Source organism: Ranitomeya imitator, chromosome 2 (assembly GCF_032444005.1).
Source record: "Ranitomeya imitator isolate aRanImi1 chromosome 2, aRanImi1.pri, whole genome shotgun sequence".
NCBI lineage: Eukaryota > Metazoa > Chordata > Amphibia > Anura > Dendrobatidae > Ranitomeya > Ranitomeya imitator.
In genome coordinates this window covers 337,195,700-337,209,966 of record NC_091283.1, presented here as the reverse complement: position 1 = coordinate 337,209,966, position 14,267 = coordinate 337,195,700, and the positions used below count along the sequence as shown (strand labels likewise).

Sequence of the window (14,267 nt, the reverse complement as noted above, 5' to 3'; positions counted from 1 at the left end):
ATGGCGTCCGATCTCAATTCCAGCCAATTCTACATTGAAAAAGTAAAACGCTCCTTCACTTCCAAGCTCTGCGGTGCGCCCAAACAGTGGTTTACCCTCACATATGGGGTATCGACGTATTCAGGAGAAATCGCACAACAACTTTTCTGGTCTAATTTCTCCTGTTACCCTTGTGAAAATAAGAATTTGTGGGCGAAAAGATCATTTTTGTGTAAACAAAAGCGATTTTTTATTTTCACGGCTCTACGTTATAAACTTCTGTGAAGCACTTGGGGGTTCAAAGTGCTCACCACACATCTAGATAAGTTCCTTAAGGGGTCTAGTTTCCAAAATGGTGTCACTTGTGGGGAGTTTCCACTGTTTAGGCAAATCAGGGGCTCTCTAAACGTGACATGGTGTCCGATCTCAATTCCAGCCAATTCTGCATTGAAAAAGTCAAACGGCGCTCCTTCACTTCTAAGTTCTGCGGTGCGCCCAAAAAGTGGTTTACCCCACATATGGGGTATTGGCATATTCAGGAGAAATTGCATAACAAAATTTATGGTTACATTTCTGTTTTTACACTTGTGAAAATAAAAAAAATGGTTCTGAATTAAGATGTTTGCAAAAAAAAGTTAAATGTTCATTTTTTCCTTCCACATTGTTTCAGTTCCTGTGAAGCACGTAAAGGGTTAATAAACTTCTTGAATGTGGTTTTGAGAACTTTGAGGGGTGTAGTTTTTAGAATGGTGTCACACTTCATTATTTTCTATCATATAGACCCCTCAAAATGACTTCAAATGTGATGTGGTCCCTAAAAAAAAATGGTGTTGTAAAAATGAGAAATTGCTGGTCAACTTTTAACCCTTATAACTCCCTAACAAAAAAAAATTTTGTTTCCAAAATTGTGCTGATGTAAAGTAGACATGTGGGAAATGTTATTTATTAACTATTTTTCGTGACATATCTCTCTGATTTAAGGGAATAAAAATACAAAGTTTGAAAATTGCAAAATTTTAAAAATTTTCGCCATATTTCCGTTTTTTTCATAAATAATCGCAAGTAATATCGAAGAAATGTTACCACTAACATGAAGTACAATATGTCACACAAAAACTTTCTCAGAATCAGCGGGATCCGTTGAAGCGTTCCAGAGTTATAACCTCATAAAGTGACAGTGGTCAGAATTGCAAAAATTGGCCTGGTCATTAAGTACCAAATTGGCTCTGTCACTAAGGGGTTAAAGCAGGTTCCTCAGGTACCTGAATGTCCTCTTGGTGCAGATTAAGTTGTGGGACAGATAGTACTGTGCCACATTCAGTTTCCCCCATTAATGCGACTGCCTCTCCCAACTCCTCATCTCCAGACTCCTACACTCAGGAGCGCAGCACAGCTGTGGGATATCTGCTATAAGAAGGCTACCGTCACCTGCTGAGACTTGTGTTTCTGTGCGGGAAAATCGCTCCAACCTGGCAACCACTTCTCTCTTCCTTGTCTCACTTGCTCAATCTGTCTCCAGCGTGATGAACGTGGTGTCATCTTGGAGCTGAGAGCCTGCTTCTCCTGTCAAAGTTATCTGGTGGATGTATGGCGATTTTCAGGATGATCTTAAGGTCCTATATCACATAGGTACTTTAGATGCTTGGCAGAAGCTCCTTCATCTGCTGGTTCTCAAATGTCAAGGTGATTGCCCTTATACTTCATCTCCAGGGTGGACACAAAGTACTGCTGCTTTCTGTGTGAGTGAGATAGTCGTGTAAGAGAATATCACTACAATAAAAGAGACTGTTGTCTCTGACATTCACTTCAGCCAAGGAGTAAAAAAGTTCTGCATCCAGCACTTGCTGACCCACATAAGATTTTGTTACCAGCGTTGCATATGACATTTGGTCTAATTTAGAACTTTGTAAGGTCAATAGATAATAAAGAAAAAGCATTCAAGTATCTCATTGATAAATTTACAAGTTTAACTCAAACAAATATAATGGAAGGAGTCTGTTAGACTTCAGATTCATAAGCTTCTTCAAGATGAGGAGTTTTTCTGATTGCTGCAGAGCAAGGAAAATGCTGCATTGGTGGCATTCACAGTAGTGGTAATTAATTTTTTTGGAAACTCAAAAGCAGATAACTGTACATCTCAAAATATATAAGGATCTTGACTGCAACATGTCCTTAACCCCTTTACCCCCAAGGGTGGTTTGCACGTTAATGACCGGGCCTATTTTTGCAATTCTGACCACTGTCCCTTTATGAGGTTATAACTCTGAAACGCTTCAACGGATCCCAGTGATTCTGACATTGTTTTCTCGTGACATATTGTACTTCATGATAGTGGTAAAAATTCTTTGATAGTACCTGCGTTTATTTGTGAAAAAAATGGAAATTTGGCGAAAATTATGAAAATTTCGCAATTTTCCAACTTTGAATTTTTATGCAATTAAATCACAGAGATATGTCACACAAAATACTTAATAAGTAACATTTCCCGCATGTCTACTTTACAACGGCACAATTTTGGAACCAAAATTTTTTTTTATTAGGGAGTTATAAGGGCTAAAAGTTGACCAGCAATTTCTCATTTTTACAACACCATTTTTTTTTAGGGACCACATCACAATTGAAGTCATTTTGAGGGGTCTATATGATAGAAAATACCCAAGTGTGACACCATTCTAAAAACTGCACCCCTCATGGTGCTCAAAACCATATTCAAGAAGTTTATTAACCCTTCTGGTGCTTCACAGGAATTTTTGGAATGTTTAAATAAAAATGAACATTTAACTTTTTTTCACAAAAAATTTACTTCAGCTCCAACTTGTTTTATTTTACCAAGGGTAACAGGAGAAAATGGACCCCAAAAGTTGTTGTACAATTTGTCTTGAGTACACCGATACCCCATATGTGGGGGTAAACCACTGTTTGGGCGCATGACAGAGCTCGGAAGCGAAGGAGCGCCATTTGACTTTTCAATGCAAAATTGACTGGAATCGAGATGGGACACCATGTTGCGTTTGGAGAGCCCCTGATGTGCCTAAACATTGAAACCCCCCACAAGTGACACCATTTTGGAAAGTAGACCCCCTAAGGAACTTATCTAGAGGTGTGGTGAGCACTTTGACCCACCAAGTGCTTCACAGAAGTTTATAATGCAGAACCGTAAAAATAAAAAATCATATTTTTTCACAAAAATTATCTTTTCGTCCCCAATTTTTTATTTTCCCATGGGTAAGAGAAGAAATTGGACCCCAAGATTTGTTGCCCAATTTGTCCTGAGTGAGATTATACACAATATGTGGGGGGAACCACTGTTTGAGCGTATGGGAGGGCTCGGAAGGGAAGGAGCGCCGTTTGACTTTTCAATGCAAAATTGACAGGAATTGAGATGGGACGCCATGTTGCGTTTAGAGAGCCACTGATGTGCCTAAACATTGAAACCCCCCACAAGTGACACCATTTTGGAAAGTAGACCCCCTAAGGAACTTATATAGATGTGTTTTGAGCGCTTTGACCCACCAAAGGCTTCACAGAAGTTTATAATGCAGAGCCGTAAAAATAAAACAAACATTTTTTCCCACAAAAATTATTTTTTAGCCCCCAGTTTTGTATTTTCCCGAGGGTAACAGGAGAAATTGGACCCCAAAATTTGTTGCCCAATTTGTCCTGAGTGCGATTATACACAATATGTGGGGGGAACCACTGTTTGAGCGCATGGTAGGGCTCGGAAGGGAAGGAGCGCCATTTGGAATGCAGACTTAGATGGAATGGTCTGCAGGTGTCACATTGCGTTTGCAGAGCCCCTAATGTACCTAAACAGTAGAAACCCCCTACAAGTGACACCATTTTGGAAAGTAGACCACCTAAGGAACTTATCTAGGTGTGTGGTGAGCGCTTTGACCCACCAAGGGCTTTACAGAAGTTTATAATGCAGAGCCGTAAAAATAAAACAAAAATTTTTCCCACAAAAATTATTTTTTAGCCCCCAGTTTTGTAATTTCCCAAGGGTAACGGGAGAAATTGGACCCCAAAAGTTGTTGTCCTATTTGTCCTGAGTACGCTGATACCCCATATGTTGGGGTAAACCCGTTTGGGCACACGGGAGAGCTCGGAAGGGAAGGAGCACTGTTTTACTTTTTCAACGCAGAATTGGCTGGAATTGAGATCGGACGCCATGTCGTGTTTGCAGAGCCCCTAATGTACCTAAACAGTAGAAACCCCCCACAAGTGACACCATTTTGGAAACTAGACACCCTAAGGAACTCATCTAGATGTGTTGTTAGAGCTTTGAACCCCCAAGTGTTTCACTACAGTTTGTAACGCAGAGCCGTGAAAATAAAAAAAAAAAAAACTTTCCCCCCAAAATTATTTTTTAGCCCCCAGTTTTGTATTTTCCCGAGGGTAAGAGGAGAAATTCGACCCCAAAAGTTGTTGTCCAATTTGTCCTGAGTGCGCTGATACCCCATAAGTGAGGGGGAACCACTGTTTGGGTGCATGGGAGGGCTCGGAAGGGAAGGAGCGCCATTTGGAATGCAGACTTAGATGGAATAGTCTGCAGGCGTCACATTGCGTTTCCAGAGCCCCTAATGTACCTAAACAGTAGAAACCCCCCACAAGTGACCCCATATTGGAAACTAGACCCCCCAGGGAACTCATCTAGATGTGTTGTGAGAATTTTGAACCCCCAAGTGTTTCACTACAGTTTATAACGCAGTGCCGTGAAAATAAAAAATCTTGTTTTCCCACAAAAATTATTTTTTAGCCCCCAGCTTTGTATTTTCCCAAGGGTAACAGGAGAAATTGGACCCCAAAAGTTGTTGTCCTATTTGTCCTGAGTACGCTGATACCCCATATGTTGGGGTAAACCCCAGTTTGGGCACACGGGAGAGCTCGGAAGGGAAGGAGCACTGTTTTACTTTTTCAACGCAGAATTGGCTGGAATTGAGATCGGACGCCATGTCGTGTTTGGAGAGCCCCTGATGTGCCTAAACAGTGGAAACCCCCCAATTATAACTGAAACCCTAATCCAAACATACCCCTAACCCTAATTCCAACGGTAACCCTAACCACACCTCTAACCCTGACACACCCCTAACCCTAATCCCAACTCTATTCCCAACTGTAAATGTAATCTAAACCCTAACCCTAACTTTAGCCCCAACCCTAACTGTAGCCCCAACCCTAACCCTAATGGGAAAATGGAAATAAATACATTTTTTTAATTTTTCCCTAACTAAGGGGGTGATGAAGGGGGGTTTGATTTACTTTTATAGCGAGTTTATTAGCGGATTTTTATGATTAGCAGCAGTCACACACTGAAAGACGCTTTTTATTGCAAAAAATATTTTTTGCGTTACCACATTTTGAGAGCTATAATTTTTCCATATTTTGGTCCACAGAGTCATGTGAGGTCTTGTTTTTTGTGGGATGAGTTGACGTTTTTATTGGTAACATTTTCGGGCACGTGACATTTTTTGATCGCTTTTTATTCCGATTTTTGTGAGGAAGAATGACCAAAAACCAGCTATTCATGAATTTCTTTTGGGGGAGGCGTTTATACCGTTCCGCGTTTGGTAAAATTGATAAAGCAGTTTTATTCTTCGGGTCAGTACGATTACAGCGACACCTCATTTATATTATTTTTTTTATGTTTTGGCGCTTTTATACGATAAAAACTATTTTACAGAAAACATAATTATTTTGGCATCGCTTTATTCTCAGGACTATAACTTTTTTATTTTTTTGCTGATGATGATGTATGGCGGCTCGTTTTTTGCGGGACAACATGACGTTTTCAGCGGTACCATGGTTATTTATATCTGTCTTTTTGATCGCGTGTTATTCCACTTTTTGTTCGGCGGTATGATAATAAAGCGTTGTTTTTGCCTCGTTTTTTTCTTTTTTTTTCTTACGGTGTTTACTGAAGGGTTTAACTAGTGGGCCAGTTTTATAGGTCGGGTCGTTACGGACGCGGCGATACTAAATATGTGCACTTTTATTTGTTTTTTTTTTTATTTAGATGAAAAAATGTATTTATGGGAATAATATTTTTTTTTTCATTATTTAGGAATGTTTTTTTTTATTTTTACCCATTTGAAACATTTTTTTTTAAACTTTTTTATTTTGTCCCAGGGGGGACATCACAGATCAATGATCTGACAGTTTGCACAGCACTGTCAGATCACTGATCTGACTTGCAGCACTGCAGGCTTCACAGTGCCTGCTCTGAGCAGGCTCTGTGAAGCCACCTCCCTCCCTGCAGGACCCGGGATCCGCGGCCATCTTGGATCCGGGCCTGGAGCAGGCAGGGAGGGAGGTAAGACCCTCGCAGCAATGCGATCACATCGCGTTGCTGCGGGGGGCTCAGGGAAGCCCGCAGGGAGCCCCCTCCCTGCGCGATGCTTCCCTGTACTGCCGGCACATCGCGATCATCTTTGATCGCGGTGTGCCGGGGGTTAATGTGCCGGGGGCGGTCCGTGACCGCTCCTGGCACATAGTGCCGGATGTCAGCTGCAATAAGCAGCTGACACCCGGCCGCGATCGGCGGCGCTCCCCCCGTGAGCGCTGCCGATCGCATATGACGTACTATCCCGTCAAGGGTCAGATAGGCCCAGGGGCACCTCGACGGGATAGTACGTCTAAGATCAGAAATGCGTTAAAGATTCATTTCTCCCTTTCGCATCTAAACTTTTTCCACCAAACTGCGGAGAAGTGCGCGAAGAGCATGGTCAGAGATGTCACCAAAATATTGCGTCAGTAGAGAAAAGATATCAAGTAAAATGGAAACATTAATGCTTGAAGATTACTGCTGGACAATTGTAAGAGATGAGCTGATGCAGGAACACAAGAGAAAGAGAAAAGTGAAAAAGAATTGTCACTGAATGACGACCAAATTGTGTAGTGCAATTTCTGTAATGGTTTATATTTCGCAATAGTGTTTAGACAGGTGTGGAGACACTGAGTTCAGCTGGTGCTCTGGTGCGCTAGCCAAAACCTTAGACAACACAGGGTGAGGCTAAAACAGTGCAGCAACACTTTACTGAACCACAAAAACAGGTAGATAACACATAACAGTCTTCGCAAAATACCCAAGATGGTGCACAATTGTAGTCTCACTCTTCCGCTTCGAAATAAGAGCAACTGTTACTTCAGAGCTTCCAGGGCCAACTACCCCACCTGTGGCACACACAGAGAGGAGGTAACAACAAGCCTAGGAAGATGACAGTCCATTAAGGTACACAGTCAGTTGGATGGAGGGTCACAACCTGGCTTCTCCTAACATCTCCATGGAGCCCAGTGACCTGTGGGTCCCATTCCTGACGTTCACAAACGTATTCATGGGACTCAGGTGAGCAGTGGGTTCAAATCCTGACTACCCAAAATGTATCCATGGATTCAGCGATGGTCAATGAAGCAGATCTGCATTCTTTCAGCCGGAGCTGTGGTTCCCTAAGCTGGCATCCTGTGTCCCACATTATGGAGTCATGATGTCTTGGCTGCTGTCCTGTAGAGTCTCTGGTTCTTTGAATGTTGGATGTCTGGATGTCTTTTCTGAATATATTTCTGATGTTACAGAGGCATATAACCTATTTTTATAGTTAAACATCTTTCAAGCCAGCATTCACAGGTAAAGGGGAAGAAAGGTCACATTACTTATTTAATCTATTTGCATTGTTTTTCCTGTTTTGCAAGTCAAAAAAATGGCTGGACTGGACAATGTGTAATTACCACATCAGCAGACATCATTGTTCAATGACCCTGTATCACTAGTCATCCAGGATAACAGCACAATATGTTACATCAAATGAATACTTACAAGTCAATACTACAGGCCTATACAAACAAAAGTCTGTTTTCTTGACCAACAAATAAGAAACACAAATTCAAAAGTCAACATATAGATAACACTCCTGGCTTACTGAAAATAGACATCTGGTTAATTAAGATAAGATGCTGTGTCGTTCCCAAAATGTTTTAGTTATTTGAATGGTTGCTAAATTTCCTTTGTGTTTTAATAAATCTTTATTTTTTATATAGCGCTAACATATTCCGCAGCGCTTTACAGTTTGAACACATTATCAATAGTAGTTGATTTCCAAGTACAACTTTTCCCACTTTAAGAATAAAAGAAAGGCTACTCCACTGTGTGACTGCTCTGGTGACTAAGAAGAGATGATTTCTTTACAAAACATTTTCCACATTCTGAACATGAATATGGCTTCTCCCCTGTGTGAGTTCTTTGATGCATAACAAGATGCCCTTTCTGGTTAAAACATTTTCCACATTCAGAACATGAAAAAGGTTTCTCCCCTGTGTGGGTCCTTTGGTGTATAACAAAATGTGCTTTCCGGTTAAAACATTTCCCACATTCTGAACATGAAAAAGGTTTCTCCCCTGTGTGGGTTCTTTGATGCATTATAAGATGCGCCTTCTGGTTAAAACATTTCTCACATTCTGAACATGAAAATGGCTTCTCCCCTGTGTGAATTCTCTGGTGACTAACAAAACCTGATTTCTGGTTAAAACATTTCCCACACTTGGAACAAGAAAATCTATTCTCTGCTATGTGAATGTTTTGACGTTTAAGATAATACTTTTCAAGGGGAAAACTATTTCCATATTCTGAATGTGAAAATAGCTTATTTGCTGTAACAGCAGTTAGATTTTTAATGCTTATATTGTGACTTTGATTTTCCCTAGTAGTCGGTAACGAATCAGAAGACGGGACCTCTTTCAAAGGACCAGATGACAGGCCTTTGCTGTGAAGAGGTGATGGTATATATGGATTAATGGCATTCACTTCAGTTGTATCCTGTGGAATCTCAAGATCATCCGACTTAAAAATTGAAGGTGCCAGTTGTCCATCTGATCGCCTCGTACAATCATCTGCTAAGAAAAAAAAGCATTTATTATTTTTGAATTAAATATCCTTGAAATTTATATTTTTGAACTTTTTTACTTAAACTGTCCGTTGAATAGCAAGTTGTGTAAAAAAAACTGAATTATTTCCCAAGACAATGACAATTCTCAGTCTAAGGGCTGAGCCAGACAGCCGTTTAACTCATAATCGCATCGCACGGACTGGCCTGACACCTTTCCTGGCCTGAGCAAGACAGTATGATGTACAGTACAGACCAAAAGTTTGGACACACCTTCTCATTTAAAGATTTTTCTGTATTTTCTTGACTATGAAAATTGTACATTTACACTGAAGGCATCAAAATTATGAATTAACACATGTGGAATAATATACTTAATAAAAAAAGTGTGAAACAATTGAAATTATGTCTTATATTCTAGGTTCTTCAAAATAGCCACCCTTTGCTTTGATAACTGCTTTGCACACTCTTGGCATTCTCTTGATGAGCTTCAAGAGGTAGTCACCAGGAATGGTCTTCCAACAATCTTGAAGGAGTTCCCATAGATGCTTAGCACTTGTTGGCCCTTTTTCCTTCACTCTGCGGTCCAGCTCACCCCAAACCATCTCTATTGGGTTCAGGTCTGGTGACTGTGAAGGCCAGGTCATCTGGTGTAGCACCCCATCACTCTCCTTCTTGGTCAAATAGCCCTTACACAGCCTGGAGGTGTGTTTGGGGTCATTGTCCTGTTGAAAAATAAATGATGGTCCAACTAAACCGGATGGCATAGCATGCAGCTACAAGATGCTGTGGTAGCCCTGCTGGTTCAGTATGCCTTCAATTTTGAATAAATCCCCAACAGTGTCACCAGCAAAGCACCCCCACACCATCACACCTCCTACTCCATGCTTCACGGTGGGAACTAGGCATGTAGAGTCCATCCGTTCACCTTTTCTGCATTGCACAAAGACACGGTGATTGGAACCAAAAGATCTCAAATTTGGACTCATCAGACCAAAGCACAGATTTCCACTGGTCTAGTGTCCATTCCTTGTGTTCTTTAGCCCAAACAGTTCTCTTCTGCTTGTTGCCCGTCCTTAACAGTGGTTTCCTAGCAGCTATTTTACCATGAAGGCCTGCTCCACAAAGTCTCCTCTTAATAGTTGTTGTAGAGATGTGTCTGCTGCTAGAACTCTGTGTGGCATTGACCTGGTCTCTAATCTGAGCTGCTGTTAACCTGTGATTTCAGAGGCTGGTAACTCGTATAAACTTATCCTCAGAAGCAGAGGTGACTCTTGGTCTTCCTTTCCTGGGGCAGTCCTCATGTGAGACAGTTTCTTTGTAGGGCTTGATGGTTTTTGCCACTGCACTTGGGGATACTTTCAAAGTTCGCCCAATTTTTCAGACTGACTGACCTTAATTTCTTAAAGTAATGATGGCCACTTGTTTTTCTTTACTTAGCTGCTTTTTGCTTGCCATAATACAACTTATAACAGACTATTCAGTAGGACTATCAGCTGTGTATCCACCAGACTTCTGCACAACACAACTGATGATCCCAACCCCATTTAGAAGGCAAGAAATCCCACTTATTAAACCTGACAGGGCATACCTGTGAATTGAAAACCATTCCTGGTGACTACCTCTTAAAGCTCATCAAGAGAATGCCAAGAGTGTGCAAAGCAGTCATCAAAGCAAAAGATGGCTACTTTGAAGAACGTTGAATATAAGACATAATTTCAGTTGTTTCACAGTTTGTGGTTACGTATATAATTCCACATGTGTTAATTCATAGTTTTGATGCCTTCAGTGTGAATGTACAATTTTCATAGTTATGAAAATACAGAAAAATCTTTAAATGAGAAGGTGTGTCCAAACTTTTGGTCTGTACTGTATTTCTATGCAACTGTCAAGCTCAGGTGAGGAGAGACAACAGCCAGTACGATGAGTTTTACGATGCGATTCTCGCACGAGAAATACGGCAGTCTGTCTCTGCCCTAATAGAAATTCTCATAGGATGAACCAGTGGAGCATGGTGCTCAACGGTTTGTTCATTATGCCTCCCCAATATGGAAAAAAGCCACCAAACAATGTTACGTAGGTGAAAATAATGCCAATAAAAACTTCCATTCATCTCCCAAAAAACAAGTCCCCACTCAGTTCCATCATCAAACAGAGGTTTCCACATTATTAGTGGCTCAAAGGCTCTTGAACAGTAACATGGCTTCTATAAACCAATCATACAATATCCACTCTCCCAAAGTCAAATCTTCCCCTCGCTTCTGAGCCTTGCAGTGTGATTAACTCCTTTCTGACATCGGACGTAATATTCCAACCGCTGTAGAAATGATCAACATGCAAAAAATGATTGTCCCATATTGGGAAAAAGTAAAAAGTTATAAAAAAGTTTTAAAAAAAAAATTTTAAATTGTAAAAATATTTAAAAAAAAAAAAATCTAAAATATATTGTATCTCTAAATAAATATTTGAATGAAAAAAAACAATAAAACTACACATATTTGGTATCACCACACCCGCAACGACCTGACCTATAAAACTGTGCCATTAATTATCCCCTCTAGTGAAGACCATAAAAAAAACAAGGCAAAAAAACAATGCTTTATCATCATACCACTAGTGATGAGCAAGCACTAAAATCCTCGGGTGCTTGTTGCCTGGGTCGAGCAATTTGTAATACTTGGGTACTCGACTAGAACAATGAGGCTAACTCAAGTCTATGGGAAACCCAAGCATTTTTACCACGATCTCCCCCGGGGATCCTTTTAAGGTCTAAAAACGTCTGAAATGATGGAAAGACTGCTCACATGACACGGGAACATCATAGCAAATGCCCCTGGAAGCATTTCTGACTACTCGGTCACAGCTGTAAATGTTGTCAGCGTTTCACGCCATTTATACAGGTGCACCCAAAAAACATACAAAACTTAAACCAAAATGGATTTTGCTGGGAAATATGCTAAGGAACATCCTTTCCAGGGTAATGACTTGGATATAAGGCAAAATAATTAACCCCATACAAAAATGTTCCTCCACCACTTGGGCTATGTTCACATGCAGTGTTTTTGATGCGTTTTTCAACTTTAGCATTGCATTCAACCAATACAAATGCATTCACTGGGAAATGTCATTGTAACATTTAACAACCTTAGCTGTCCATGTGGTGTGTGACACATAAGCAGACCCATCTTGTTTCATTTATGAAGGAGGGATTCTTAAAGTCACAGAGCCTATTTTAGAGGGGCATCAGGCAGCATTAATATTCTTAAAGGGCCATTATTAAAAAGTGGGCCCCCTATACTGTTAATGCCTATGCAGTGAGTGGCTGGGCTGCCAAAAATTAGGACGCACCCTAATACCCCTTTCATGAGACGTACAGGAGGGCCTCCTGAAAAAAAATGTTGCATTGAATGCAAGGCCTGCCCTGCACCAAATTTACATGCACCCAAATAACCCTTTCAGCAGACATACTTGAGGGGCTCATGACAAAATTGTTCCCAATAGAAGAAAGTTTGTTTCCCATACTGTTTGCTTATGCATTGAATGCAAGCCATGGCCTGCCCCAAAGTTACATGTACCCTAATAACCATTTGAACCCAGGTACTGGATGGCAACAGAAAAACCCATTTCACATTATTTATTTGTTACTCCCATACTGTTTGCCTATGCAGTGAATGCGATGCCTTCCAAAAATTAGGAGGCACCCAAATTACCATTGGAAGAGACGTAGAGGTGACCCTCCTGAAAACAATGTTCTCATTATTAGGAAGTGGGTCTCCCATAGTGTTTGCCTATGCAGTGAATACAAGGCCTGTCTAAGATTAGGAGGCACTCCAATGCCCCTTGAAAGAGACATGGAGGAGGACTCATAAAAAAAAGTTCCCATTATAAAGGAATGGGTCTCCTATACTTGGAATGCCCATACATTAATTGCATGGGCTGACAAAATTGTCCCCCTGGGGGAGTACATGTTTTGAAATTTTTTTTTACAGGCATCAGACACCCTTGCAAAAAACTGGCTGAAGCATCACGGAACACATTCACCCTGGTGTTCTAGTGGCGGTGGATAATGAGGATGAGGAGAAGGAGGAGGAGGACACCAAATAACCAAAATCAAGAAGCGTACATCCATGGGTGTGAAGAGGTGCATGGGAATAGACCTCCCAAAAAGACACTGTATTGGAGGTTAGGTTTCGCTGTTCTCATTTGGTGGTGTAGAGAAGTCTGGCCCAATCCAGCACTTGTTCACTTTTATAAGAGTCAGCCTGTCTGCATGTTTCAGTTGACAGGTGAATGTCTGTTATAATTCTATCAGTGACACTAAAAATCCGCTCTGACAAAACGTTAGTGGCAGGGCAGGCCAGGACCTCCAAGGCGAAGAGAGCCACTTTATGCCACGTGTCCAGCTTGGATACCCAATAATTAAAAGGCACAGTGGAATCACGGAGGATGTTGGTACGGTCAGCAAGGTACTCCCTCAGCATCTTCCCAAACATTCCATTCCTTCTGACATTACCCTGCACCTCAGTGCCAGGGCAATGGCAGGGTCTGAAAAAACTGTCCCAGAATTTTGCCAGTGTTCCCCTGCCTCTGCTGGATTGGAGTTGTGTCTCTCTCGCCTGTACTCCTTGATTGTCCAATAAACTATGACGTCTGCCGCCAGCGGTTTCAGACGGGAATTTTTTTAAATAATTCAGCAACAATGGCCCTCTGGTACTGCACCATTTTAGTACGCCTGTCTGCCTTTGGAAGAAGAGATTGAAAGTTCTCCTTGTAGCGTGGGTCTAGAAGTGTCACCAACCAGTAATCAGTGTCACCTTAAATTTTCATAATGCAAGGGTCACGGGAAAGGCAGTGCAACATAGAGTCAGACATGCATGCCAGACTGGTAACAGGCAAGCCTTCCGTGTCCTCACCAACAGGACGATTGACCAAGGTGTCCTCCTCCTCCTCCTCCCTGTCCTCAGGCCTTACACGCTTAACAGACGGTATGACAGTTGTGCTTGTAGTACCGTCTATAGTGCATGAAAGTATCTCCTGTTCTTCCTCCCCCTCATCTTCCTCATTGTCAACCAATCCACGTTGGGATGACATGAGGCAGGGCTGTGTGTAATCACCCTGTATGCTTTCTTGATCCATGTCCTTGTGCTCCGCCTGCAATGCATCCTCTTTCATTGTAAGCAGAGAACTTTTCAGAATGCAGAGAAGCGGGATAGTGACGTCAATTATGGCATCATCACCGCTCACCATCTTGATGGATTCCTCAAAGTTTTGCAGGATGGTACATATGTCTGACATCCATGTCCACACCTGAGGTCTTATGTGTGGAGTCTGAACTGAATAATGATGGCCTTGTTGATACTGGTAGTAAACTGCCCTCTTCTGCTCACAAAGCCTTTCCAACATGTGCCGTGTAGA

The 14,267-nt window shown here is 41.5% G+C and overlaps 1 protein-coding gene across 1 annotated transcript in view; it reads right to left on the bottom strand.

The window, feature by feature from the left end:
- The window catches only part of LOC138666504 (uncharacterized), a 73,186-nt gene that overhangs the window by 49,232 nt on the left and 9,687 nt on the right, over nucleotides 1-14,267 (bottom strand). Inside the window, exon 6 of the mRNA XM_069754720.1 lies at nucleotides 8,112-8,862. Within this exon, the coding sequence (XP_069610821.1) occupies nucleotides 8,112-8,862 (751 nt within the window). The remainder of the gene's footprint in view (nucleotides 1-8,111; nucleotides 8,863-14,267) is intronic.